The sequence below is a fragment of the Esox lucius genome, chromosome 15 (assembly GCF_011004845.1).
Source record: "Esox lucius isolate fEsoLuc1 chromosome 15, fEsoLuc1.pri, whole genome shotgun sequence".
Taxonomy (NCBI): domain Eukaryota; kingdom Metazoa; phylum Chordata; class Actinopteri; order Esociformes; family Esocidae; genus Esox; species Esox lucius.
Genome location: NC_047583.1, coordinates 27,235,833 through 27,261,389, shown reverse-complemented (window position 1 = coordinate 27,261,389; position 25,557 = coordinate 27,235,833). Strand labels below are relative to the sequence as shown.

Below are 25,557 nucleotides of genomic sequence, written 5' to 3'. Positions count from 1 at the left end.
CTATAGGTATTGTAATAACCTCCAAGCTTTACATTTTTAAAGGGAGATTATATTATAATCAGTCAAACGTGATATGCCTGCACAATACATTTTCAGAAATATGTACTATTAATGTTGTAGTTAGTGAAAAAAAATATGTTAAAATGTTTTATAAGAGAAAGTTTGCTATAAGTGAAAAAAAAACTCGACATTCAAAAAACTCTGCCCTGCCTCCACGCATACAATTTGAGGCATATGTTGGATAAATCCAACGCATACACAATGCATACACAAGACCAAACTTTCTGCAACTGCTTCTGCACTGCAATGCTGCAAGCCAATCACAGCTTTTGATTTGAAATGAATTAATTTACACTACAAAATGTTATAATCTTGCATTAGCATCAGCCATTTATTATAGTTAAGTTATGTCTGATATCTGTCTGATGTCTACTAGCTAATGTAAGGTAGTTGTCAATATTATTGGAAAAGTTAGCTAGCTAGCAAATTTGCAGATGAAGTAGCTTGTAGCTATAGCTGCCATCATTGTCTGATAGCTAGTTAGATTAGATCAGATTCACCTTTATTGTCATAGAACAAGTACAGTACAACAAAATGCAGTCATTTCGTTGTACTGTAATAGCAAAGGGGCATTGTGTCATGTCCTGGCAGTGCCCCAAGCCATCTCTGCGCTGGGCTCGGGGCATAGCCAGGACAGGACAGGAGGTGGGATCTAGCCACCTCCAATCCTTTTGGTCTCCCCAATTGGAGGCAGGTGTCGGTCATTGCCTCCAATTGGGGACCCTATTTAAGTTCCCTGTTTCAGCCAGGGTGTGTGGTTTATTTTGGTTTGCATGTGCTACCTGGGGTTACGCGGAAGTGCCATGCCTGTCGCCTCTCGACTCGGGGAGGGAGGTGCGATGTGAGGACTGGTGGGGCTTTCGGGACCCGCCGTACCGGTTCTCGCAGCCAGCCCCCCCTGCTGCCTGGGAGCCGCAGCCAGCGCCGCTAGCGCCCCCTGCTGCCTGGGAGCTGCAGCCAGCGCCCCCCACTGCCTGGGAGCTGCAGCCAGCGCCCCCTGCTGCCTGGGAGCCGCAGCCAGCGACGCCAGCGCCCCCCGCTGCCTGGAAGCCGCAGCCAGCGCAGCCAGCGCCGCCAGGGACGCCAGCTCCTCCCGCTGCCCAGAGGCCGCAGCCGCCAGCTCCTCCCGCTGCCCAGTGGCCGCAGCCGCAAGCTCCTCCCGCTGCCCAGTGGCCGCAGCCGCCAGCTCCTCCTGCTGCCCAGTGGCCGCAGCCGCCAGCTCCTCCCGCTGCCCTGTTTTCACGCCGCCAGGCCCCGCCGTGGAGTGGCCGCCGCCCGGGCCCGCAGATGACTGGCCGCCGCCGCCCGAGCCCGCGGATGACTGGCCGCCGCCGCCCAAGCCTGCGGATTACTGGCCACCGCCGCCCGAGCCCGAGCTCGCCCGAGTCCGCGTGGACTGGCCGCCGACGCCCGAGCTTGCCGATGACTGGCCGCCTCATCCAGCAGTGCCCTCTCCTGCCCAGGAGCCGCCGCCTTGTCCCGCAGCACCTTCACCTGCCCAGGAGCCCCCGCATCGTCCCACGGCGCCTTCACCTGCCCAGGAGCCGCCGCCTCAACCAGCCGCGCCCTCACCTGCCCAGGAGCCACCGCATCGTCCCGCGGCGCCCTCTCCTGCCCGGCAGCTGCCATCTCGTCCCGCGGCACCCTCTCCTGCCCTGCAGCCGCCGCCTCGTCCCGCGCCGCCTTCTCCTACCACAACCGTGACACATTGAACAATGTTGATGTAGCTTGCTAAGGATAATTCCATTATTAATTTCATTTGTGGAGAAAGGTTTATCTACATTAATTCTAAATAAGACATCTATGGACATGACATCAACAAAATGGGATGTGTTGTCATATGTGACAGTATAATTTAAATGTTATTAGTACGTCTATATTGAATTGCTACTCTATTTATATCTTCAGCATATTTAGTGTTTATGTATTTCATTTAATATGAGGCATTTGGCAGAATAATATAAACATTGTTTCAAAGTAAAATAATGCATCTTTTCCCTCAATGGTTAAGTTGCATATATAATACTTAGGGAATACTCCCAGCACTCAAATATTTTTTTTGCATCTTAAAGTATTGTAAAATACTTTGAACACAAACATCAAACTGTAGAACATGCCTGGCGCCACGGGGTGGCAAAAGGGGGCATTGGCCCTCCAGATAGAATCTGTGACCTCTAGTTTTGTTTCCCCATAAACACTGCAAATGGTATTTGAATTTGTTATGCGCCCTCATTTATAAAAAAATGCCCCCCTTAGTATCATCCTGCAGCCGGGCCTAACCAGACGTCTGTTTTTCTCGGGACAGCCCAGTATTTCAGTCCGTTTTCAGTTGTATTATCTAGACTTTATTTGGAGAAATCGTGTTTTGTTCAAGTTTCTCTGTGTTCATCAAAGATGATCTCACTTGGTCCAGGCAAGCAAACTGCCCAAAAACGACTATACTTTCTGAGGAGATTCAAGAAATGTTTTTCTTTAAAAACTCACCAACTGACCATCTTCTACAGGTGCACCATTGAAAGCATCCTCTCAGGCTGCATTACTGCCAGGTACGGCAGCTGCTCTGCTGCTAGACCGCAAGTCCCTCCAGAGGATGGTAAAATCTGCGGAGGTTGGTAAAATCAGCTGCCATCTCGCCTCCATGCAAGGAATCTACCATATACGATGCCTGAGGAATATTTAAACTAACATTTTAGATGGTATCAGTCTTTCATCAAATAGTGAATTCCACTTATAAGAGCTCACAGTGCCCTCTGCTTTGGTGGTCGCATGCTGGCAACAGTTCCTTGACTCGTGTGCATGCTAAAATAAAGAAAAGGCTCCCACGGGACTCCACATAGTTACAAATAATAAAAGGTATGGTGTTTATTCCATTTGCTTCACAGTAAACAGAGTACGTTAAAGGAATCTTCTTAGACAAAGTAATTCCTACATATAACTTGTGCAACTGCGGATAGAAAACAGTTGCTGCACTGTCCAAAACCCCGGACACCCACTTTGTTACAGCAGAACACACAGCTAGTAAGTCCACTCACCACCTGTCTTTAAGTGACTGTAACCAAATATGAAAGATATGCAATGACAATGCATCCCTTGCCTATACAATGTACATCAATCATAGAGGCTCCTACCATTGGAGTAAAATGTCAGTACTTAAGGTAAAAATACCTGGACAACATTTTATACCCAATACCTATACCCAGTGCACTCACACCCATATTAAACAACCAGATATTGGCTCCCACACTGCTGTATGCATTAAGACACCCTCTATGTCTATGGATATACGATGCTTTTTCAAAAAGAAAAAGGATCATGAAGGCAAGGAGGCGCAGGCGAGGCTATAGGAGGTGGAGGGCGAGTTAACTCGTAGATGTAGCAAATGAGTCCGGATGTGAGAGTGCCACTGCCTCATCTAAAGTTTCAAGCTCAGGTTGGTGAAGAGGGCTCTTTACAGCTAGCTAGTCCAACTCAGTGGTTCTGAATCGTTAGTCACACCGTTTATGAAAACAAGTATTTCCAAGACACCCCTTTACATATGATTATAGCTATGTAAATCATCATAAATAAAACTCATTCCAAGGCACTGGCTTGCTCCCAAGGCACCCCAGTGTGCGACGGCACACAGTTCGACAAACACTGCACTGGTCTAGCTACCATGCACTCACGTGATCTCAGGGGACTATGTAGACCATTTTCCTCAATCCATGGCACCCATTTCGTATGATATGTTATGTTACTTTATGTTACATTACAATGCTCTACCAAAACATAAAAGGCATTATAAAATGGCTAATACGTAACATATGTTACGAACGCTATTAAAACGTAAAATATGTTACAAACGTTATTAAAACATAATATGATACAAATGCCAGACAAATGTATCACATTTTACGAACGGTACTAAAACATATAATTCATTACGAATTTATCCCTGTTCAATTACAGGGACACAAACATAAAGAAAGCGGTATGTATGGGTAAATGTATCTGAGGCTATCAGTGTACCTGGTGGGTTTTATGATGATATCAATGCACATTTATCTACACAGCTGTTATCTTACGTGAGCTGAGTAATGCAATAAGCCATCAAATGCAAATACACTAAACTAGATACTACTACACTAATTTCTCTGCCTACAGAACAAATTTAATTATAATTACTTTGGTTTATTTTCCTTAACCTAATCATCCCTTATCCTTACCTGTGATCAAAAATCTGGACTGACATCAAGTAGCCAACGAAAAGCAAATCAAGTATACAGTGAGGGAAAAAAATATTTGATCCCCTGTTGATTTTGTACGTTTGCCCACTGACAAAGAAATGATCAGTCTATAATTTTATTGGTAGGTTTATTTGAACAGTGAGAGACTGTTCAAATAAAAAATCCAGAAAAATGCATGTCAAAAATGTTATAAATTGATTTGCATTTTAATGAGTGAAATAAGTATTAGACCTCTCTGTAAAACATGACTTAGTACTTGGTGGCAAAACCCTTGTTTGCAATCACAGAGGTCAGACATTTAGTTTGCCACCAGGTTTTCCCACATCTCAGGAGGTCACTCCAGGACCTCAATGTGCTTCTTCTTGAGCCACTCCTTTGTTGCCTTGGCCGTGTGTTTTGGGTCATTGTCAAGCTGGAATACCCATCCACGACCCACTTTCAATGCCCTGGCTGAGGGAAGGAGGTTCTCACCCAAGATTTGACGGTACATGGCCCCGTCCATCTTCCCTTTGATACGGTGAAGTTGTCCTGTCCCCTTAGTAGAAAAACACCCCCAAAGCATAATGTTTCCACATCCATGTTTGACGGTGGGGATGGTGTTCTTGGGGTCATAGACAGCATTCCTTCTCCTCCACAGTTGAGTTGATGCCAAAGAGCTCGATTTTGGTATCATCTGACCACAACACTTTCACCCAGTTCTCCTCTGAATCATTCAGATGTTAATTGGCAAACTTCAGACGGGCCTGTACATGTGCTTTCTTGAGCAGGGGGACCTTGCAGGCGCTGCAGGATTTCAGTTCTTCACGGCGTAGTGTGTTACCAATTATATATTTTATTGACTATGGTCCCAGCTGCCTTGAGTCATTGACAAAATCCTCCTGTGTAGTTCTGGGCTGATTCCTGTTCTCATGAACATTACAACCCCACAAGGTGAGATCTTGCATGGAGCCCCAGACAGAGGGAGATTGACAGATCTTTTGTCTTTTTTCCATTTGCGAATAATCGCACTACATGTTGTCACCTTCTTACCAAGCTGCTTGGCGATTGTCTTGTAGCCAATTTCAGCCTTGTGTAGTTCTAAAATCTTGTCCCTGACATCCTTGGACAGGTGTTTGGTCTTGGACATGGTGGAGAGTTGGAATCTGATTGATTGGTTGCTTCTGTGGACAGGTGTCTTTTATACAGGTAACAAGATGAGATTAGGAGCACTCCCTTTAAGAGTGTGCTCCTCATCTCAGCTCGTTACCTGTATAAAAGACACCTGGGAGCCAGAAATCTTTTTGATTGCAGAGGGGTCAAATACTTATTTCACTCATTAAAATGCAAATCAATAACATTTTTGACATGCAATTTTTTTGGTTGTTATTCTGTCTCTCACTGTTCAAATAAACCTACCATTAAAATTATAGACTGATCATTTATTTGTTAGTGGGCAAACGTACAAAATCAGCAGGAGATCAAAAAAAGAATTCCCTCACTATGGGCACACAAAAAAGACTAAATGTGAATTGACATGGCCTGTCACAGTGAATTAATGCAAACATTTACAAAAATTAATGTGCGTTTTAGTGATGCCCAATTTGTGCAAAGATGTACTAATTTACATGCCCTATTTTGTCCTTTTTTGTGAATTTTAGGGAGACCGATTTGATTTCATAGAGAAGATTTCATAGTGAACACTAAAAAGTCAATAATTGCACAAAGGGTTCACATACATTCAGGCAGCATTGGTCTGGCAATTAATCACATGTCCCTCATCGACCAGTCTTTCTCTCTGACCCACTTATTTCCCACATTGTCCACAACATCTGTCCACAACGTCCTGTCCTTCAACCATTCCTGCTCCAGAACACCCATTCTGTCTCTGCCACTCTCTATCTGTCCTCCTTTATCAGCCTCCTCTCCACCTGTTTCCTCATGACCACGGCCGTCAGCGCGCTGCAGAGCACCAAGACAGGAAATGACACGGTAGCCAGGAGGAGGCGCCACTCCCCATGCTCCCTCATTAGGGATGCCCGCCGAGACAGGAAGTCCTCGAACACAGCTTCCTGTTGGGTCAGGGTGCACAGGGAGACCAGGAAGTGGAAAACCTGGTGCCCGTGACCAATTAGGTCACAGCGCCCGGGAAAGAAGCACTCGGGAACAGGGCAGGAGAAGAAGAAAGCTGCCAGGAGGAAAAGCAGCACCTGTGTATGACATCAGAAGGGGAACAAACTCATAATGCTTACAGAACACATATATACAAATTACCTCTTAATTACTCAATCATTCCTGTTCTATTTACATTTCCTTAACCCCCCCTTCTCTCTCTCTCTCTCTCTCTCACCCTCTCACCTGCAGGGCATGTAAGAGCATAACAGGATTATCTCCCCAGGTACTGTTGGCCAGTCTGTTTGCCACAGGGCTGATATCTAGCAGGTACGCCAGACCAGTTGGCATTACTTGACACAGTTTGCGGTGCAGTGGGTATGGCCGTCGGTAACTGAGTTTGGCAAAGCAGCAGCAGGCGCAGGACAGCCAGGCCAGGAGAGCTGCAGCAGGGAGAAACACCTGAAAGAGGACAGGTTTGTCACTTCCGTTGTCCGTCATCACACACTCATGAAGGAATGATCTGAGTATGAGTGAACTCCTCACCTCCCCCACTCCACTGCGTCTCCAATGGGGTTCAGAGCTGTAGAAGTATAGGGCCAGGGCACAGCCGTACTGGTACACAGCCACTCCCAAGTAGTCCAGGAAGAACAGGGAGTAGTGGGCCAGCTCAGAGTGGGATTGTAGCAAGTGGGCAGCAGCGCTGCTGCTCAGATAGGTCAGAGCAGACAGGAAGTAATAAACCAGGGGCAAACAGGACAGGTCCAAGTAGAGACCAAGCCCATCCGATCCATTCAGTGTCAGGCCCACCAGACCCTTAGAACAGGTAAAGACAATGTTTAAACCCGCGCTATTAGGTGGTTTTACTACAAATGAACGCACGCACGTGCCAAAACCTTAACACACTTGAGTTACGCTTATGCACACACAACGAGTACAAGGGAATATCACTGAAGTACCCCTCCACGCGTCACGGCAAACACGGAGAACCTCAGCACGACTAAGACCCCGGCCGCCAAGTGGCTCCACACGTTGAGTGTCTCATTGTGCATCTGGAAGAGGCTGAGGAAGTAGAAGCGCCAGGAGTTGCCCACGGGTCGGTAGCCAGACAGGATGTAGGGCTCACGGAAGAGATGAGGGACATCAGCGTCTCGTACGGTGTTGGGGAGAGTAGATAGAGAGGAGAGGAAGGAGGAGAAGACACCCAGAGGCTTAAAGGGGAGGGAGACAGATAAGCTGGCCATGGTGTGACAGGGGCAGCGGGATAGAGGTTGAGGTAATAATTGACTCAGGAGACACAAAGAAATTAGGTTTAGGTTGAAACAAGAGGGTCTGTGTTGTAAAGGAGAGGACAGCTCGTTGGTATGGAGTTTGGTAGCATATTGAAAACTATACATGATCCTTACATTTCTAGACAGAACTGTCATTGGACAAATATGTTTCTTGACTTGTGCCTCTGGCTTAACCTGTGCCCTACAAAGCTGCTCTTTCATGTTCACAACAAGAGCCACAGCAACCGGTTGAAATGAGCATAACATCAACATGCGGCAGACTAATCTGCTAAGCAATGACTTGAAAAGGCCACCAGGAACCTGACAAAAAGCAACAGATAAACATACATATCTACTAGAAAGACCTAATTAGTCTTGTAAAATTGGATTTAGAAAAAAACTAACAAGAAAAGCCTGACCTTTTCTCTTTTAATAAGTATGTAACAAGTGTAGATTGTTGTTCTGTTGAGGTGAGTAAAGAAGAATCTTACCTGAAACACTCAGATGGCCTTATGGCTGCATTATTAACATCTCATTCACGCCGATCCCAGATACCCAGAAACCATTCCCTCATAATAGCAGACCTGGAATAAATACTGTGTATCTAGAGTCGTTTTCAACGCCCCCCCCATCTCTCTCTCTCACACACACACCCACACACAAGATTAACTATGTTCTCCTGCCTCTTAGTCAGCTAAATAAAACACAAAATCTCCTTTTCTTAAAGAATGTTAGAAATGGTTTCCAATTATGCTTCCTTTCCTCCCAAACAAACTGCAGATCACGAGGATTAGCAGTCATGAGACATTCTTTAAATTGCAGTGAGATTTCCCTAGCACATTGTTGGTGCTGAATTTTCACATCTGATGAATGGACTGAAAACATTTCATTAATTTCTATTAAATGCTACAGTGTACTCCATCATTCTATTTTTGAAAATAATTTGGTTCAGAATGACACTTCAGAAATGATTTTATTGCTCAAAGGGAAAATATGTATATTTACATAACTTTTCGATGGTGATATCTTCAATTCCGGATAATTATTCAGCCATGTCATCTTCCGTAGTGGAATCAGGAAAGATTGGACGTCCCAAGTGGCTCTCAATGAAAATAAAATAAATGACATGTTGATGTCAATAGGTCCTTGCCCAGATACAGGTGCACCCCACAGCCACATTTAGAAAGGAGGCTCGGTAACATTTGCTGGTGGCTGAGGTGTGAAGCACCAAGATTTGCTGGTAGATAGGTACAGAGTTCTGCCTGTAGCCTACTCCCTGGCTGCTGTTGGTGGGGTAGACACAATACATAGAGCTGCACACGGCTTCCCAGATGGTCTCCGGAATACGGTTTTCCATCCTAGTGGTCCTGGTGATGGAACACAGAGGGAGGAAAACCATGTAACTTTGTACAATTCATAGGATGTACTTCAAATCCATTCTTAAAATTCCATTCAAATTCAGAATGCGTTTGGGTTGCTTATAGTTCCAGCATACACGTTTAGGGAAAATATTGAATCAGTAGAACATACTGATAATTGTGAAGGTTTTGTTTTCACCTGCTTCCCATAGAGCTTGTATTAAACCTATTCTTCAAATGTATATATTTTTATGTACAATATGAAATATGATTTAATACTTTTGTGTGTTAACTTACTTCCAGGTCCAGGAGGACAGCGAGTGTGTGTGGATATTTCCATTTCCCTTTGATTCTTCCTCGGGAGGGCTGTTGTAGTCTGAAGGGATTGTCAGTGTGTCCTTACACCTTTCCTTTGTCCCCGCTTTCACATCTGAGACAGTCAGGCCCAGCAGCAGAGACACAAAACACAGAACCTGAAAGATGAGAAACAATGAATACTAGTCAATATTACCAGTGAAGTGTGTTTGATGGATCGAACATACTAGTCAGATTAGAAAAACACAAGCAGGATTTACAAATGTAAATCCTGACAGGGATATTGGGAAATACATTGTTTACATATTTTCATTGTGGTCTCTATATTCCACTACTTGTAATTTCATTGACTAAATTATTAAAATGGTCCTTAAACTCAATGCGATTCTGAGGCATTCAATGTTTTCTTTTCGGAGATAAATCCGTTCACCCAACACGGATATATGGCGACAGTTGTGTGGCAACTCATTCAATAAAAAAATTATATACCAAAATACTTGGTGTCTGTTTTACTCACCAGATACTTCGACATGTTGCTTTTTACTTCTCTCTCTTGTTTCTCAGGTCATCTAACTTCTGTCTCTCCTTCTGAAGTATTTATCTGATTGCCTTGTGTGGAAAAACTGCACGAAAAATTGACTCAAAAACAAATACAAATTTGATAATATCTCTGACCTGCATGTTGGTGGTAGACCATTGTTGGAGAGATTTGCTGATACGCCTTGACTATCAATTTATCGTGGGTGTGGAAATGTCATAGAAAAAGTTTTTACAGCCTTGTAAATTAAAAAAATATTTGAATAAAATCAGCGTTAGCTTCTGTTCTTGGCGGATGGCTAGTAAAAGTGAGGCCTGAGTACGAGGTTACACTGGAGTGGCTTGAAAACAAATAGGTCCACGTCCTGGAGTCACCCAGTCAAACCTATGACTTCAATGGAATTAAGAAAATGTGGAAAGAGTTAAAGGTTGCTGTTCGCCAAAGCTCCCCATCTAACCAATTTATTTTTGATGTAGATTGAGTAGTTATGCAAAGACGAATGGGCCATTATGTCCAGATGTGCAAAGCTGGTAGATATACTGTAAATGGTGGCAAAAAAACATATTTATAGTAGATTAAATGTGTAACTTACAAATAAAATCAGCTAAGAATTCATTTTTGGCCATGGCACCTATGTTGTGTGACTACACTGCTCAAAAAAACACTGAAATCACACATTGGGTCTCGATGAAAATATATTAAAGATCAAAATCTTTATTGTACATTGCAGAGTTCGTTGACAACAAAAGTCAATGGAAACCAGAATCACCTGGGGCACATGAGGGCCAGTCAATGGCATCAATGCCTGCGTCATCCCGGAACTGCTCACACACTCTGGCCACATGAGGCTGGGCATTGTCCTGCACCAGAAAGAACCCAGGTATCTCCTCCATGCTTTTGAGCCTGTACTGGGAGACACAACAAACCTTCTTGTGACGGCACATATGGATGTGCCATCCTGGAAGAGCTGGACTACCTGTGCAACCTGAATGGACTGCAGGTACCATGCTACCAGTAGTAGCTACAAGGACACTAGCAAAATGCAAAACCTGAGAAGAATCAGTCAGGAAGGATAAGGAGAGAGCAATTGTCTGTGGCCACCACTTGTAAAACCATTCCCTTTTTGGGGGTTGTTTTGCTTTGCCTCTCCAGTGCACCTTCATTTGCACCAAAACAGGTGACATTGATTCACAATCACTTATGCTTCCTAACTGGACAGATTGATATCCCTGAAGTTTAATTGACGGGGTGTTATGCTGTGAAGATTAAGTGTTTTTGAGCAGTGTAGATCCTCTCAAGCTCTGTCAGATTGAATGGGGAGCATCTGAAGTTGGGCTCTTCAGTTCTCCCCACAGATTTTCAATGAGGTTCATGGTTTGGTCTGGGCCACTCATGGACATTCACAGACTTGCCCTGAAGCAACTCCAGAGATGTCTTGGCTGTTTGCTTGGGGTTATTTTTGGGCCGACTTGGTGTTATACTGTGATGATTACGTGTTGAGCAGTGTATTAGCTAACATTACAGAGCTATCTAAGTAGAACATGTTTCTGTATGATTAACCAACGTTACCTACGATTCGTCTGTCATGGCATTAACATAAAAAGTAACAATGGCCATGCAAGGGTGGAACAAGAGTCACATGATGAAGAATATCATCAAGGAGTTGGGCATAACTTAATAATGCTTTGGTTTTGTTTTTCCTTGCACTGTTTCCATATGGAAAAGTCCTGGAACAAGTCCATAATTTTTGCTAAATTGCTTCTCAAATCTTATATATTATTCAAATTTGTGAAATTATTTCCATTGTGAATTTATGCTAAATTTCATAAATTTGCATAAACGAAGAATAAATTCTTATTAGCATTGAAGACCTGGCCAAAAGCACAAAGATTGCAAAACCACACTTAATTATACATAAATAGGCAATCAACAAATTAAACCAAATGAAGTCATACAAAGCATGTAAACCTAACTTTTGGATGAGAACATTATATAATGTTTGGTGAGAAGGATTTGAGATCATTTCACTGTACAGAAACTCCAGAGTCCTTGGTCCTTGCTTTGACACCACTCTTCGGCTTACTTCACAGGTTTTCGATGGGATTTAGGGGGAACTGTCATGCCATTGCAAAATCTTGATACTCTGTGGTAAGTGAACCATTTTTGTGTGAATTTGGAGGTATGATTTGGATCGAGGTCTTGATGGAAGATCCAACAATGATCCAATTTTTGTCACCTAGCAGAGGCGTACAGGTTTTGTCCTAAAATCTCTTAGTACTTGATAGAGCCCATGTTGACATGTATCCAAACAAGTTTCTATTGGGTGTCTGGGAGTAAAACAGCCTGACACACCATCACATACTGTATCCACCACCATATTTCGGTAGGGATTAGGATCTTTCTCTGCAGTACCATGGATCTTTTTACTTCAAACCTACCTCTGTTGTTTATTGCCAAAAATCAACATTTTAGTCTCATAAGACCATAGTCTTCCAATCAAAATCCCAATGACATTAGCAAACTCTAACGCCTGTTCTCTGCCAACCCTTCAAATAACATGTTGGCTTGGATATCTAATCGGCATGATCCTGGGAGATATAACAAATGATGACTAAGGGAGTTTAGCCTGTGTGTCAACTTGTATGTGTACCCTGGTGAAACAGGAAGTAATGGATGACATCTTATGAGTTCCCAAAGACTAAGATTAACTTAAAAAGTAAAATCTTAAACTGAATTTACTGCCATGTGAAAAGGTAAGTACACCTGGATTTTTTTTTTATTTTCTTTATTTGGACAAATGGATCATCAAGTCCATACACATTCATTGACAACGGTTACCCAATTTAACAAATCTCCAATTATTAACTTAAATTAAAGATGTAGAGAAAGTAAGTACATCCCTACCTTTACCATCTAAAATGAGAATCAGGTGCAGCAGAACATGTGCCTTAAGATTTGAAAAGATTTAGTAACTTAGAAGGGTACAGCATTTCATAAAGTTTAGAAAATTGGGCTGGTATGATCTTAACCCTATGTGTACTACTGTCCAACCGATCATCTACAAAATGAGAAAACCCGAGACCCCTGGAAATCTATATAGAACAGGTTGTCCCATGAAAATCAGCCCAAGAGCAGACCAAAAGATGCTTGTGGACTCTCAGAGTATCTGCAGGCCTCTCTCAGCACAATCGTGTCAAAGTGCATGAGTCAACTGTTAGACAGTGACGGCACAAACTTGGCCTACATGGGTCGTCAGGAAGGAAGCCAATGCTCTCAACCAAGACACAAATGATGTCTGCCAGATAACACCTGGGTAAAGACCAAAACTACTTGAAGAATGCTCTGCACCAATGAGTCAAAAGTAGAGTGGTTTGGCTACGTGCCAGATGTCATGTTAGGCAAAACACTGCCTTTCTATATAAGAACCTCATACCAACCGTAAAGAATGGAGTCAGTTGAATTATAGTTTGGGCTGCTTTCCTGGCACAGGGCCTGGCTTTCCCATCATTAATTTGACCATGAATTCTACAACCCTGTTTCCAAAAAAGTTGGGACATTGCGTAAAATGCTAATTATAACAGAATCCAATGGTGTGCAAATCATTTATCCCTATATTTAATTGAAAATAGTATAAGGACAACATATCAATGTTGAAACTGAGAAATGTTATTGTTTTGGGAAAAATACATGCCTATTATTAATTTGATGCCAGCAACACGTTTCAAAAAAAGTTGGGACAGGGGCATGTTTACCACTGTGTTGCATCATCTCTTCTTTTAACAATACTCTGTAAGCATTTGGGAACTGAGGAGACCAACTTCTGTAGTTTTGAAAGGGAAATGTTTTCCCATTCTTGCTTTATAGGATTTCAGCTGCTACAGTTCAGAGTCTCCTTTGTCGTATTGTTCGTATCATAAAGCGCCTAATGTTCTTAAGGGTAACAGGACTGGACTGCAGGCAGGTCAGTTTAGCACCCAGATTATTTTACTACAGAGCCATGCTGTTGTGATACATGCAGAATGGGGTTTGGCATTGTCAAGCTGAAATAAGCAAGGCCTTCCCTGAAAAAGACATTGTCTAGATGGAAGCTTTTGTTACTCCCAAACTTATATATATTGTTTGTCATTAATACTGTCTTCACAGATGTGCAAGTCAACCATGCCATATTAACGAATGTATCCTAATACCATCATGGATGCAGGCTTTCCAACTGTGTGCTGATAACAAGCCAGATTGTCCCTCTCCTCTTTAATCCGGAGGATGGGGCGTCCATGATTGCCAAAATAAATTTCACCTTTTGATTAGTCAGTCAACAGGGCAGTTTTCCATTTAATCTCAGTCCATCTTAAATGAGCTTGGGCCAAGAGAAGGTGGAGGCTTTTCTGGATCTTGTTTCTTCTAGCATGCTAATGTTTTAACTTGGTTTTGTGGATGCAGTGATGTACTCTGTTCACAGACAATGGTTTTCAGAAGTGTTCCTGAGCCCATACATTAATGTCCACTACAGGATCGTGTCTGTTTTTAATGCAGTGCCACCTGAGGGTCTGAAGATCACAACTATTCAGTATTGATTTTCGGCTTTGTGCCTTGCGTAATTTCGCAGCCTTTACCTCTGGGATCACCCGATCCACTTATCTCCTGTTATTTATCAGACCTCAGTTTTAACCCTGGCTTATGACACATGTGGAACGGTCCTATCGATCAATCCTCCGACGGAGGAACTTTTATGTTGCCCCCAGGCGGTTCCTAATGCTCAACAACATTTATAGTTGTGCTTATTTAGAACCGGTTTACTCACCGAGCCTGAGGTACTGATAGTCACCCCTATCGTACTTGTACTGGCTTTATATAGCCTTGATCCAAACACACACAAGAAAGAAACAACAAAATGCCCCAAAAAGAAAAAATATTTAGGGTTATGGAATGGTCAAGTCAAAGCCCAGAATTCTATCAAAATGCTGTGAGTGGATTGCGACGGACCAGGACATAAGCAGAAATCCCAGTCGATGTCAATCAATCAAATGTATTTATAAAGCCCTTTTTACATCAGCAGTTGTCACAAAGGGTTTTTATGAAACACCCAGCCTAAAACCCCAAGAAGCAAGCAACAACAGTGTTGATGAGCTGTGACTAGGAAAGCTCCCTAAAAGGGCCGAAACTTAGGAAGAAACCTAGAGAGGAACCAGACTCGGAGGGGTACCAGTTCTCTTCTGGCTGTACATTTTAGGAATACAATTTGTAGTACTTAATAAATGCATGTGGGCAGTGTCCAGAGTCTATGAAACATAATCCAGGTCAGATGCATGACCAGATATACAGTGCCTTGCGAAAGTATTCGGCCCCCTTGAACTTTTCAACCTTTTGCCACAATTCAGGCTTCAAACATAAAGATTTAAATTGTAATTTTTGGTGAAGAATCAACAACAAGTGGGACACCATTATGAAGTGGAATGACATTTATTGGATATTTCAAACCTTTTTAACAAATAATAAACTGAAAAATTGGGTGTGCAAAATTATTCAGCCCCTTTACTTTCAGTGCAGCAAACTCTCTCCAGAAGTTCAGTGAGGATCTCTGAATGATCCAATGTTGACCTAAATGACTAATGATGATAAATAGAATCCACCTGTGTGTAGTCAAGTCTCCGTATACATGCACCTGCTCTGTGATAGTCTCAGAGGTCCGTTTAAAGCGCAGAGAGCATCATGAAGAACAGGGAACACACCAGGCAGGTCCGAGATACTGTTGTCGAGAAGTTTAAAGCCGGATTTGGATACAAAAAGATTTCCCAAGCCTTAAACATCCCAAGGAGCACTGTGCAAGCGATAATATTGAAATGGAAGGAGTATCAGACCACTGCAAATCTACGAAGACCCGGCCATCCCTCTAAACTTTCAGCTCCTACAAGGAGAAGACTGATCAGAGATGCAGCCAAGAGGCCCATGATCACTCTGGATGAACTGCAGAGATCTACAGCTGAGGTGGGAGACAACAATCAGTCGTATACTGCACAAATCTGGCCTTTATGGAAGAGTGGCAAGAAGAAAGCCATTTCTTAAAGATATCCATAAAAAGTGTTGTTTAAAGCCACCTGGGAGACACACCAAACATGTGGAAGAAGGTGCTCTGGTCAGATGAAACCAAAATCGAACTTTTTGGCAACAATGCAAAACATGTTTGGCGTAAAAGCAACACAGCTCATCACCCTGAACGCACCATCCCCACTGTCAAACATGGTGGTGGCAGCATCATGGTTTGGGCCTGCTTTTCTTCAACAGGGACAGGGAAGATGGTTAAAATTGATGGGAAGATGGATGGAGCCAAATACAGGACCATTCTTGAAGAAAGTCTGCAAAAGACCTGAGACTGGGACGGAGATTTGTCTTCCAACAAGACAATGATCCAAAAGATAAAGCAAAATCTACAATGGAATGGTTCACAAATAAACATATCCAGGTGTTAGAAAGGCCAAGTCAAAGCCCAGACCTGAATCCAATCGAGAATCTGTGGAAAGAACTGAAAACTGCTGTTCACAAACTTTCTCCATCCAACCTCACTGAGCTCGAGCTGTTTTGCAAGGAGGAATGGGCAAAGATTTCAGTCTCTCGATGTGCAAAACTGATAGAGACATACCCCAAGCGACTTACAGCTGTAATCGCAGCAAAAGGTGGCGCTACAAAGTATTAACTTAAGGGGGCTGAATAATTTTGCACACCCAATTTTTCTGTTTCATATTTGTTAAACAGGTTTGAAATATCCAATACATTTCGTTCCACTTAATGATTGTGTCTCACTTGTTGTTGATTCTTCACAAAAAATTACAGTTTTATTTCTTTATGTTTGAAGCCTGAAATGTGGCAAAAGGTTGAAAAGTTCAAGGGGGCCGAATACTTTCGCAAGGCACTGTACAAGGAATGGTCAGTGGAGTGGCAGCTGGAATTGTCGGGTATCATCTTGATGTAACACTTGTCGTGGTGTAGTGTTGGAGGAACCAGGCGCAGGCAGAGATCACGTTCGTTGGTTTATTAAAACAACAAACAACAAACCGAACACGAACGGAAAACAATAACTACTCTACTGAATGAAAATAAAAGTGCGCAACAATGCGTCTTAACAACTAACATACAAACAGTAGCACAAACAACACTCACCAGCATACAGACAGCAACAGCAACAATGATCCACAATGTGGGGAGCAGAGGGGAAACATATATACACATACAAACGAGCTAGATTGGGACCTGGTGTGGAAGATGGGAAACATGTGACAGTCCGGGATGTGTTCGTGAGAATATGGGAACTTGTGGAAATATGGCACGGTGGCGCTGCTGCTCACCGCACCATGACAGTACCCCCCCCCAAAGGCCCGGCCACCGGACGGGCCAAGACGAACCCCAGCCCAAGGGAGGGGGGGCGGGGCAGCACAGTACCCCCATCGGCACAAACCCGCCGAGGGGGCGGAACAGCCGAGACTAACCAGGGTGGCGGAGCCGTCGGGACAGGCCGGGGAGGCAGAACCGGCCGAAGATCAGGAGCCGGCGGAGGGTCAGGGGCCGGGAGAGCCGACGGAGGGCCGGTGGCCGGCGGAGGGTCAGAGGCCGGGAGAGCCGACGGAGGGTCGGTGGCCGGCGGAGGGTCGGTGGCCGGCGGAGGGTCGGTGGCCGGCGGAGGGTCAGAGGCCGGGAGAGCCGACGGAGGGTCGGTGGCCGGCGGAGGGTCAGAGGCCGGGAGAGCCGACGGAGGGTCGGTGGCCGACGGAGGGTCGGTAGCCGGAAGAGCCGAAGGAGGGTCGGTAGCCGGAAGAGCCGAAGGAGGGTCGGTAGCCGGAAGAGCCGAAGGAGGGTCGGTAGCCGGAAGAGCCGAAGGAGGGTCGGTAGCCGGAAGAGCCGACGGTGGGTCGGTAGCCGGAAGAGCCGACGGTGGGTCGGTAGCCGGAAGAGCCGACGGTGGGTCGGTAGCCGGAAGAGCCGACGGTGGGTCGGTAGCCGGAAGAGCCGACGGTGGGTCGGTAGCCGGAAGAGCCGACGGTGGGTCGGTAGCCGGAAGAGCCGACGGTGGGTCGGTAGCCGGAAGAGCCGAAGGAGGGTCGGTAGCCGGAAGAGCCGAAGGAGGGTCGGTAGCCGGAAGAGCCGAAGGAGGGTCGGTAGCCGGAAGAGCCGAAGGAGGGTCGGTAGCCGGAAGAGCCGAAGGAGGGTCGGTAGCCGGAAGAGCCGACGGTGGGTCGGTAGCCGGAAGAGCCGACGGTGGGTCGGTAGCCGGAAGAGCCGACGGTGGGTCGGTAGCCGGAAGAGCCGACGGTGGGTCGGTAGCCGGAAGAGAAGAAGGAGGGTCGGTAGCCGGAAGAGCCGAAGGAGGGTCGGTAGCCGGAAGAGCCGAAGGAGGGTCGGTAGCCGGAAGAGCCGAAGGAGGGTCGGTAGCCGGAAGAGCCGAAGGAGGCGCCGGGGCGGCCGGGACAGGAGAGGGCGGTGGCAGCCAAACCCCGGCAAGCTCAGGCGGTGCAGGCCACTCCTCCTCGGCCTCAGGCGGTGCAGGCCACTCCTCCTCGGCCTCAGGCGGTGCAGGCCACTCCTCCTCGGCCTCAGGCGGTGCAGGCCACTCCTCCTCGGCCTCAGGCGGTGCAGGCCACTCCTCCTCGGCCTCAGGCGGTGCAGGCCACTCCTCCTCGGCCTCAGGCGGTGCAGGCTGCTGCCACTGGCAGGAAGGAGGCGCTGGCTGCTGCTCCAATGCAGCAGGGGGCGCTGACTGCCGCTGCTGGCAGGTAGGAGGCGCTGGCTGCTGCTCCAATGCAGCAGGGGGCGCTGACTGCCGCTGCTGGCAGGTAGGAGGCGCTGGCTGCTGCTCCAAAGCAGCAGGGGGGCGCTGACTGCCGCTGCTGGCAGGTAGGAGGCGCTGGCTGCTGCTCCAAAGCAGCAGTGGGCAATCGGCGCCGTGGCGCAGGGACAGGGGCGGCGGAAGGCCGCGGAGCAGGAAGCGGTGTGCGCCTAATTGCCAGCCTACAGCCTGGCCAGCCTGCACGGGGTCGAGGAGGCACCGGACATAGAGGGGGCGCCATCGGGACTTCCCCCGGGCACCCACTCAGCCCCCCCCTAAAATTTTCCTGGGGGGACCTCGGACCAAGCGTTGGGCACCTCGCCCTCTTCTTCCTCCGGCCTCGCCTGCGTCCTGTCCTTCCTGCCTCCTGCATGTCCTGCAGGAGACCCTTCACCAGCTCCCCTTGCTCTTTGGTGAGGGGCTTGACCACTCCATACTGGTCCATGCCCCACAGCGGCACCCCGAACCCGTCTTGGGGCAACCCCCAGCACTGCTCCCCAAGGGGATCCTCCTCCACTCTCTCATAGACTGCTTCGTCGTCATCTGAGGAGAGGGAGTCAGACCCCCAATCGCCCCTCCAGGTATATACCCTCTCTGGAGGGACTGCCTGCTGGTTCCAGGTTTGGTGGATCATTCTGTAACACTTGTCGTGGTGTAGTGTTGGAGGAACCAGGCGCAGGCAGAGATCACGTTCGTTGGTTTATTAAAACAACAAACAACAAACCGAACACGAACGGAAAACAATAACTACTCTACTGAATGAAAATAAAAGTGCGCAACAATGCGTCTTAACAACTAACATACAAACAGTAGCACAAACAACACTCACCAGCATACAGACAGCAACAATGATCCACAATGTGGGGAGCAGAGGGGAAACATATATACACATACAAACGAGCTAGATTGGGACCTGGTGTGGAAGATGGGAAACATGTGACAGTCCGGGATGTGTTCGTGAGAATATGGGAACTTGTGGAAATATGGCACGGTGGCGCTGCTGCTCACCGCACCATGACACTTGATCTGCAACACAACCAAGAGGACTTTGGACAGGGACAGCTACGAGTCTTTCAGGCCTGGTATTCCTGAGGTGTGGTCCAAGACCTCATGTCCTCAAGTTTAAACAGAAAAGGACAGAAGAATAATTTAGAGAGCGCATTCCTTAGATAAACAAGGATTGACAATGGAGAAGGAGAACTAACCCTACCCCACTTAGACAATTTGCACATTACTTTGTTATAGTAATAACCCCAGCAACCAGTGACGTGGGTCTTCCTTACACAGGATACACAAAACCAAAATGAACCACGCCTTGGGGCCTAACAAACTAAACTTAAATAGGGTCCCCAATTGGAGGCAATAACTAACACCTGCCTCCAATTGGGGAAACCAAAAAAAAGGAGTAGAGGTGGCTAAAGGCCACCTCCTGTCCTGTCCCGGCTATGCCCCGAGCCCAGCGCAGAGATGGCTAGGGGCACAGCCGGGACGTGACAGTACCCCCCCCCAAAGGCGCGGGCTCCCGACCGCAAGACCGGGACGACCACACCCGGACCGGTGGAGGCTCAGCGCCCGGAGCCGCCGGCACAGGCCGGGGAGGCGGAGCCGCAGGGACAGGCCGGGGAGGCAGAGGGTCAGGAGACGGGAGAGCTGGCGGAGGGACAGGAGCCGGCAGGAGAGCCGGCGGCGGGTCGACAGCCGGTGGAGGAGCAGGAGCCGGAGGAGCCGGCAGAGGGTCGACAGCCGGCGGAGGAGCAGGAGCCGGGGGAGCCGGTGGAGGAATAGGAGACGGGGAAACCGGCGGAGGGTCAGGAGCCGGCGGAAGAGCCGGCGGAGGAGCAGGAGACGGGGGAGCCGGGGGGGGAACAGGAGCCGGCGGAGGAGCAGGAGCCGGGGGAGGCGGCGGAGGGTCCGGAGCCGGCGGAAGAGCCGGCGGACGAGCCGGCGGAGGAGCAGGAGACGGGGAAATCGGCGGAGGGTCAGGAGCCGGCGGAAGAGCCGGCGGAGGAGTAGGAGCCGGCGGAGGAGCAGGAGATGGGGGAGCCGGCGGGGGAATAGGAGCCGGTGGAGGAGCAGGAGCCGGGGGAGCCGGCGGAGGGTCCGGAGCCGGCGGAAGAGCCGGCGGAGGAGTAGGAGCCGGGGGAGCCGGCGGAGGAATAGGAGACGGGGGAGCCGGTGGAAGGTCAGGAGCCTGCGGAAGAGCCGGCGGAGGAGTAGGAGACGGGGAAACCGGTGGAGGGTCAGGAGCCGGCGGAAGAGCCGGCGGAGGAGTAGGAGCCGGCGGAGGAGCAGGAGCCGGGGGAGCCGGCGGAGGGTCCGGAGCCGGCGGAAGGGCCGGCGGTGGGTCCGGAGCCGGTGGAAGAGCCGGCGGAGGAGTAGGAGCCGGGGGAGCCGGCGGAGGAATAGGAGACAGGGGAGCCGGTGGAGGAACAGGAGCCGGCAGAGGAATAGGAGACGGGGGAGCCGGCGGGGGAATAGGAGCCGGCGGCAGGTCGGCAGCCGGCGGAGGAACAGGGGCCGGGGGAGCCGGCGGAGGGTTGACGGCCGGCGGGGGAGCAGGAGACGGGGGAGCCGGGACAGGCGAGGGCGCCGCTGAGGCCGGGACAGGCGAGGGCGCCGCTGATGCCGGGACAGGCGAGGGCGCCGCTGAGGCCGGGACAGGCGAGGGCGCCGCTGAGGCCGGGACAGGCGAGGGCGCCGTGGGACGATGCGGGGGCTCCTGGGCAGGTGAAGGCGCTGCGGGACAAGGCGGCCAGTCATCCGCGGCCTCGGGCGGCCAGTCAACCGCTGGCTCGGGCGGCGGCGGCCAGTCATCCGCGGCCCCGGGTGGCGGCGGCCAGTCATCCGCGGCCCCGGGCGGCGGCGGCCAGTCATCCGCGGGCCCGGGCGGCGGCGGCCAGTCATCCGCGGGCCCGGGCGGCGGCGGCCAGTCATCCGCGGACCCGGGCGGCGGCGGCCAGTCATCCGCGGGCCCGGGCGGCGCCGGCCAGTCATCCGCGGACCCGGGCGGCGGCGGCCAGTCATCCGCGGGCCCGGGCGGCGGCCAGTCCACGGCGGGTCCTGGCGGCCGCGAAAACAGGGCAGCGGGAGGAGCTGGCGGCTGAGGCCACTGGGCAGCGGGAGGAGCTGGAGGCTGAGGCCACTGGGCAGCGGGAGGAGCTGGCGGCTGAGGCCACTGGGCAGCGGGAGGAGCTGGCGGCTGAGGCCACTGGGCAGCGGGTGGAGCTGGCGGCTGAGGCCACTGGGCAGCGGGTGGAGCTGGCGGCTGAGGCCACTGGGCAGCGGGAGGAGCTGGCGGCTGAGGCCACTGGGCAGCGGGAGGAGCTGGCGGCTGAGGCCACTGGGCAGCGGGAGGAGCTGGCGGCTGAGGCCACTGGGCAGCGGGAGGAGCTGGCGGCTGAGGCCACTGGGCAGCGGGAGGAGCTGGCGGCTGCGGCCACTGGGCAGCGGGAGGAGCTGGCGGCTGAGGCCACTGGGCAGCGGGGGGCGCTGGCGGCTGAGGCCACTGGGCAGCGGGGGGCGCTGGCGGCTGCGGCCACTGGGCAGCGGGGGGCACTGGCGGCTGCGGCCACTGGGCAGCAGGGGGCACTGGCGGCGCTGGCTGCGGCTCCCAGGCAGCGGGGGGCGCTGGCTGCGGCTCCCAAGCAGCAGGGGGTGCTGGTGGCGCTGGCGGCGGCTCCCAGGCAGCGGGGGGCGCTGGCTGCGGCTCCCAAACAGCAGGGGGTGCTGGTGGCGCTGGCTGCGGCTCCCAGGCAGCGGGGGGCGCTGGCTGCGGTTCCCAAGCAGCAGGGGGTGCTAGCGGCGCTGGCTGCGGCTCCCAGGCAGCGGGGGGCGCTGGCGGCGCTGGCTGCAGCGCTGGCGGCGGCTCCCAGGCAGCGGGGGGCGCTGGCTGCGGTTCCCAAGCAGCAGGGGGTGCTAGCGGCGCTGGCTGCGGCTCCCAGGCAGCAGGGGGCGCTGGCTGCGGCTCCCAGGCAGCGGGGGGCGCTGGCGGCGCTGGCTGCAGCGCTGGCGGCGGCTCCCAGGCAGCGGGGGGCGCTGGCTGCGGTTCCCAAGCAACAGGGGGTGCTGGCGGCGCTGGCTGCGGCTCCCAGGCAGCAGGGGGCGCTGGCTGCGGCTCCCAGGCAGCAGGGGGCGCTGGCTGCGGCTCCCAGGCAGCAGGGGGCGCTGGCTGCGGCTCCCAGGCAGCGAGGAGCGCTGGCTGCGGCTCCCGAGCAGCGGGGGGCGCTGGCTGCGGCTCCCGGGCAGCGTGGGGCGCTGGCGGCGCTGGCTGCGGCTCCCGGGCAGCGGGGGGCGCTGGCTGCGAGAACCGGTACGGCGGGTCCCGATAGCCCGACCAGTCCTCACATCTCCCTACATCAGGGAAAGCCCTCATAGGCCCCCCCGGCGTTGTTGCCCGACGCCTAGGAGCTGGCACCGGGCAGGGCTGGGGCACCTGGACTACCCCACACGTGAGCACGGGTGGCACGGCCGCGTCCTTCCATTCCGCCTGCCCCCACAGCACCCCGCCAAGAAATTCTTGGGGCGGACACACGGAGGTTTGCTTACGTCACCTCCGTCGACGTCTCCTCCGGGGTGAATGCTGTGGAGGCCCGATGTGCCGCAGAGGACAGTAGGGGTTCTCCTCCTCCTCTGTGTCGCTGTCCGGCCAACCGAGGAGTTCCCCTACCGTCCATTTCTGCTGTGTCTCTTGGTGGTGGTTCATTCTGTCACGGTCGTGGGATGGAAAGGACACAGGCGCAGAGTAGAGGTAGGGAAGGTAATCCATATTTAATCAAACAAAAGAAAGAAGGACTCCAACAAACAAAATGGCAGCAACCAGTGACGTGGGTCTTCCTTACACAGGATACACAAAACCAAAATGAACCACGCCTTGGGGCCTAACAAACTAAACTTAAATAGGGTCCCCAATTGGAGGCAATAACTAACACCTGCCTCCAATTGGGGAAACCAAAAAAAAGGAGTAGAGGTGGCTAAAGGCCACCTCCTGTCCTGTCCCGGCTATGCCCCGAGCCCAGCGCAGAGATGGCTAGGGGCACAGCCGGGACGTGACAACCAGAAGATTATTATCGACCACACAGTGACGCTATAATAATCATACTTATATACATAATTTATATTTATTGATTTGTTTGTCTCTTACAATCTGACACACATTTTGGGAAATAAGTCTTGCTAACCCACACAATGTCTCAAACATCATTAGCAGAGTTTTATGATTGGGGAAACTTTTTAAAGATGCGTTCAGTTTTTCTTTCACTTACTCATAAGAGGGAGGCTTGTTCTACTGTTTGTGCATTAAATGTAAGTCTTAAATAAAAACATGGATTGCTAAAAAACAAAACATTAGAACAATGACAAAAACAAAACATCAGTAACAATGACAATTCAAGAATTTGTATATCATTGCATTCTGTTTTTGTTGAAACATAATGCAATGATATACAAATCATTTAAACCCTACATTCAATTGAAAATAGAACAAAGACAACATATCAAATGTTGAAAATTTGACATTTTATTGTTTCTTGAAAAAATGTATGCCCACTTTAAATTAAATGCCTGCAACATGTTTCAAAAAGGTTGGGACAGAGGCAACAAAAGACTGGAAGGTTGTGTAATGCTAAAACAACTAAACCTGGTGGAATATCACACAACTAATTAGGTCAATTGGCAACAGGTCCATAACATAATTGGATATTTGCATTTTACACAGCGTCCCAACTTCTTTGGAAATGAGGTTGCACATCGTTAATCACTTTGTAGAATTTTACCCCAAAAAAATCCAACCATGCTTTTGATACAGTTTATTTCTTTGGAAGGACCCATTTGGGCTGCCTCCTTCCATGCAGACACAACGATTTCCTGTCTCCCTTTGAAATGTATCAAAGAATGAACATTTTTAATTGACTTTTAATGTCTGATGAGGAGGAGGAAAAGGTGTGTATTTCCAGGTCATGGGCATCAACAGACCTAACTGACTGACAGATGTATCATGACCTTCACTAATTTAAGAATTTCACTGTGTTGCCTGGTCTAGAAATTATTTAACTGGACTGGAAAAATGTCAGTAAGTTATATCAGCCATGAGATCAGAACTGCAATTACTTTTAAAGATTTAATCAAATTAACTGAATAAGAAATTCTCTATTTTCACAGATTACTACTGGCTTCTAAATACTACCAAACCCCTTCCTGTATACAAAAACAGAAAGTTCTCAGATTCAGGTATGATCAAACAGAATGAACAAGAATTTCTTTATTCTCACTGGTAACTACTGACTTACTACTACCAAACCCTTCCTGTGAACAAAAACAGGACATTCATTGCAGTAACATTCCCTGTCTCCAATACAGTAAGATAAAGAACACAAAAAAAGAAAACCTAACATCAGGATTAATACCAAATGCTTTGGCATCTTCGGTTTGCACTCCTCAATTCACAGTATTATCTTTGTTATTATTGTGTTGTTTTAATATTATTTGATTTATTTTCTGGATATTATTATTTCTGTTGTTTTTACACTGTGGGAACTAGCAAGTCATCATGTGAATGATCCACGCAGTCCTTTTTATATGACAAACAAAACTTGAAACTGAAATCTGGGGTGGTGGCAGACTACATGGAGAGACCAAATGAGCCTGAATCCAAGAGGGCCCGACCACACTGCACAGCAATACTGTGGCATGTCTACTCATCTCAAACATTTAAAATAACGTAGTACACCTGTCTGTTTTGTGGACACTTATTTTTCTTCTTTTACAGTCATTGATGAAGAATCCGCTAAAAGACCTGTCTGAAAAAATGTGGATAAAAAAAAATGTATTCACTTTATCCCAACCTAAATATGATGATCTTTCTGAAGCTGGGACTTGCTACTGGGGACAAAAA

General features: G+C 49.0%; 2 protein-coding genes across 2 annotated transcripts; both read right to left on the bottom strand.

Annotated features, from left to right (window-relative positions):
- Positions 1–5,725: 5,725 nt before the first annotated feature.
- LOC105015488 (membrane progestin receptor beta) lies at positions 5,726–7,486 on the bottom strand. Its single transcript, XM_034297252.1, has 4 exons — positions 7,334–7,486; positions 6,921–7,190; positions 6,621–6,836; positions 5,726–6,472 (listed from the first exon to the last, which is right to left on the bottom strand). The coding sequence occupies exons 1-4, from the start codon at positions 7,424–7,426 to the stop codon at positions 6,161–6,163; spliced, it is 891 nt and encodes a 296-aa protein (XP_034153143.1). The 5' UTR covers positions 7,427–7,486; the 3' UTR covers positions 5,726–6,160.
- A 1,014-nt stretch (positions 7,487–8,500) lies between these two features.
- il17a/f2 (interleukin 17a/f2) lies at positions 8,501–10,092 on the bottom strand. Its single transcript, XM_010878685.3, has 3 exons — positions 9,836–10,092; positions 9,301–9,476; positions 8,501–9,012 (listed from the first exon to the last, which is right to left on the bottom strand). Exons 1-3 carry the CDS (start codon positions 9,848–9,850, stop codon positions 8,781–8,783), a joined length of 423 nt encoding a protein of 140 aa, XP_010876987.2. The 5' UTR covers positions 9,851–10,092; the 3' UTR covers positions 8,501–8,780.
- Positions 10,093–25,557: the final 15,465 nt, after the last annotated feature.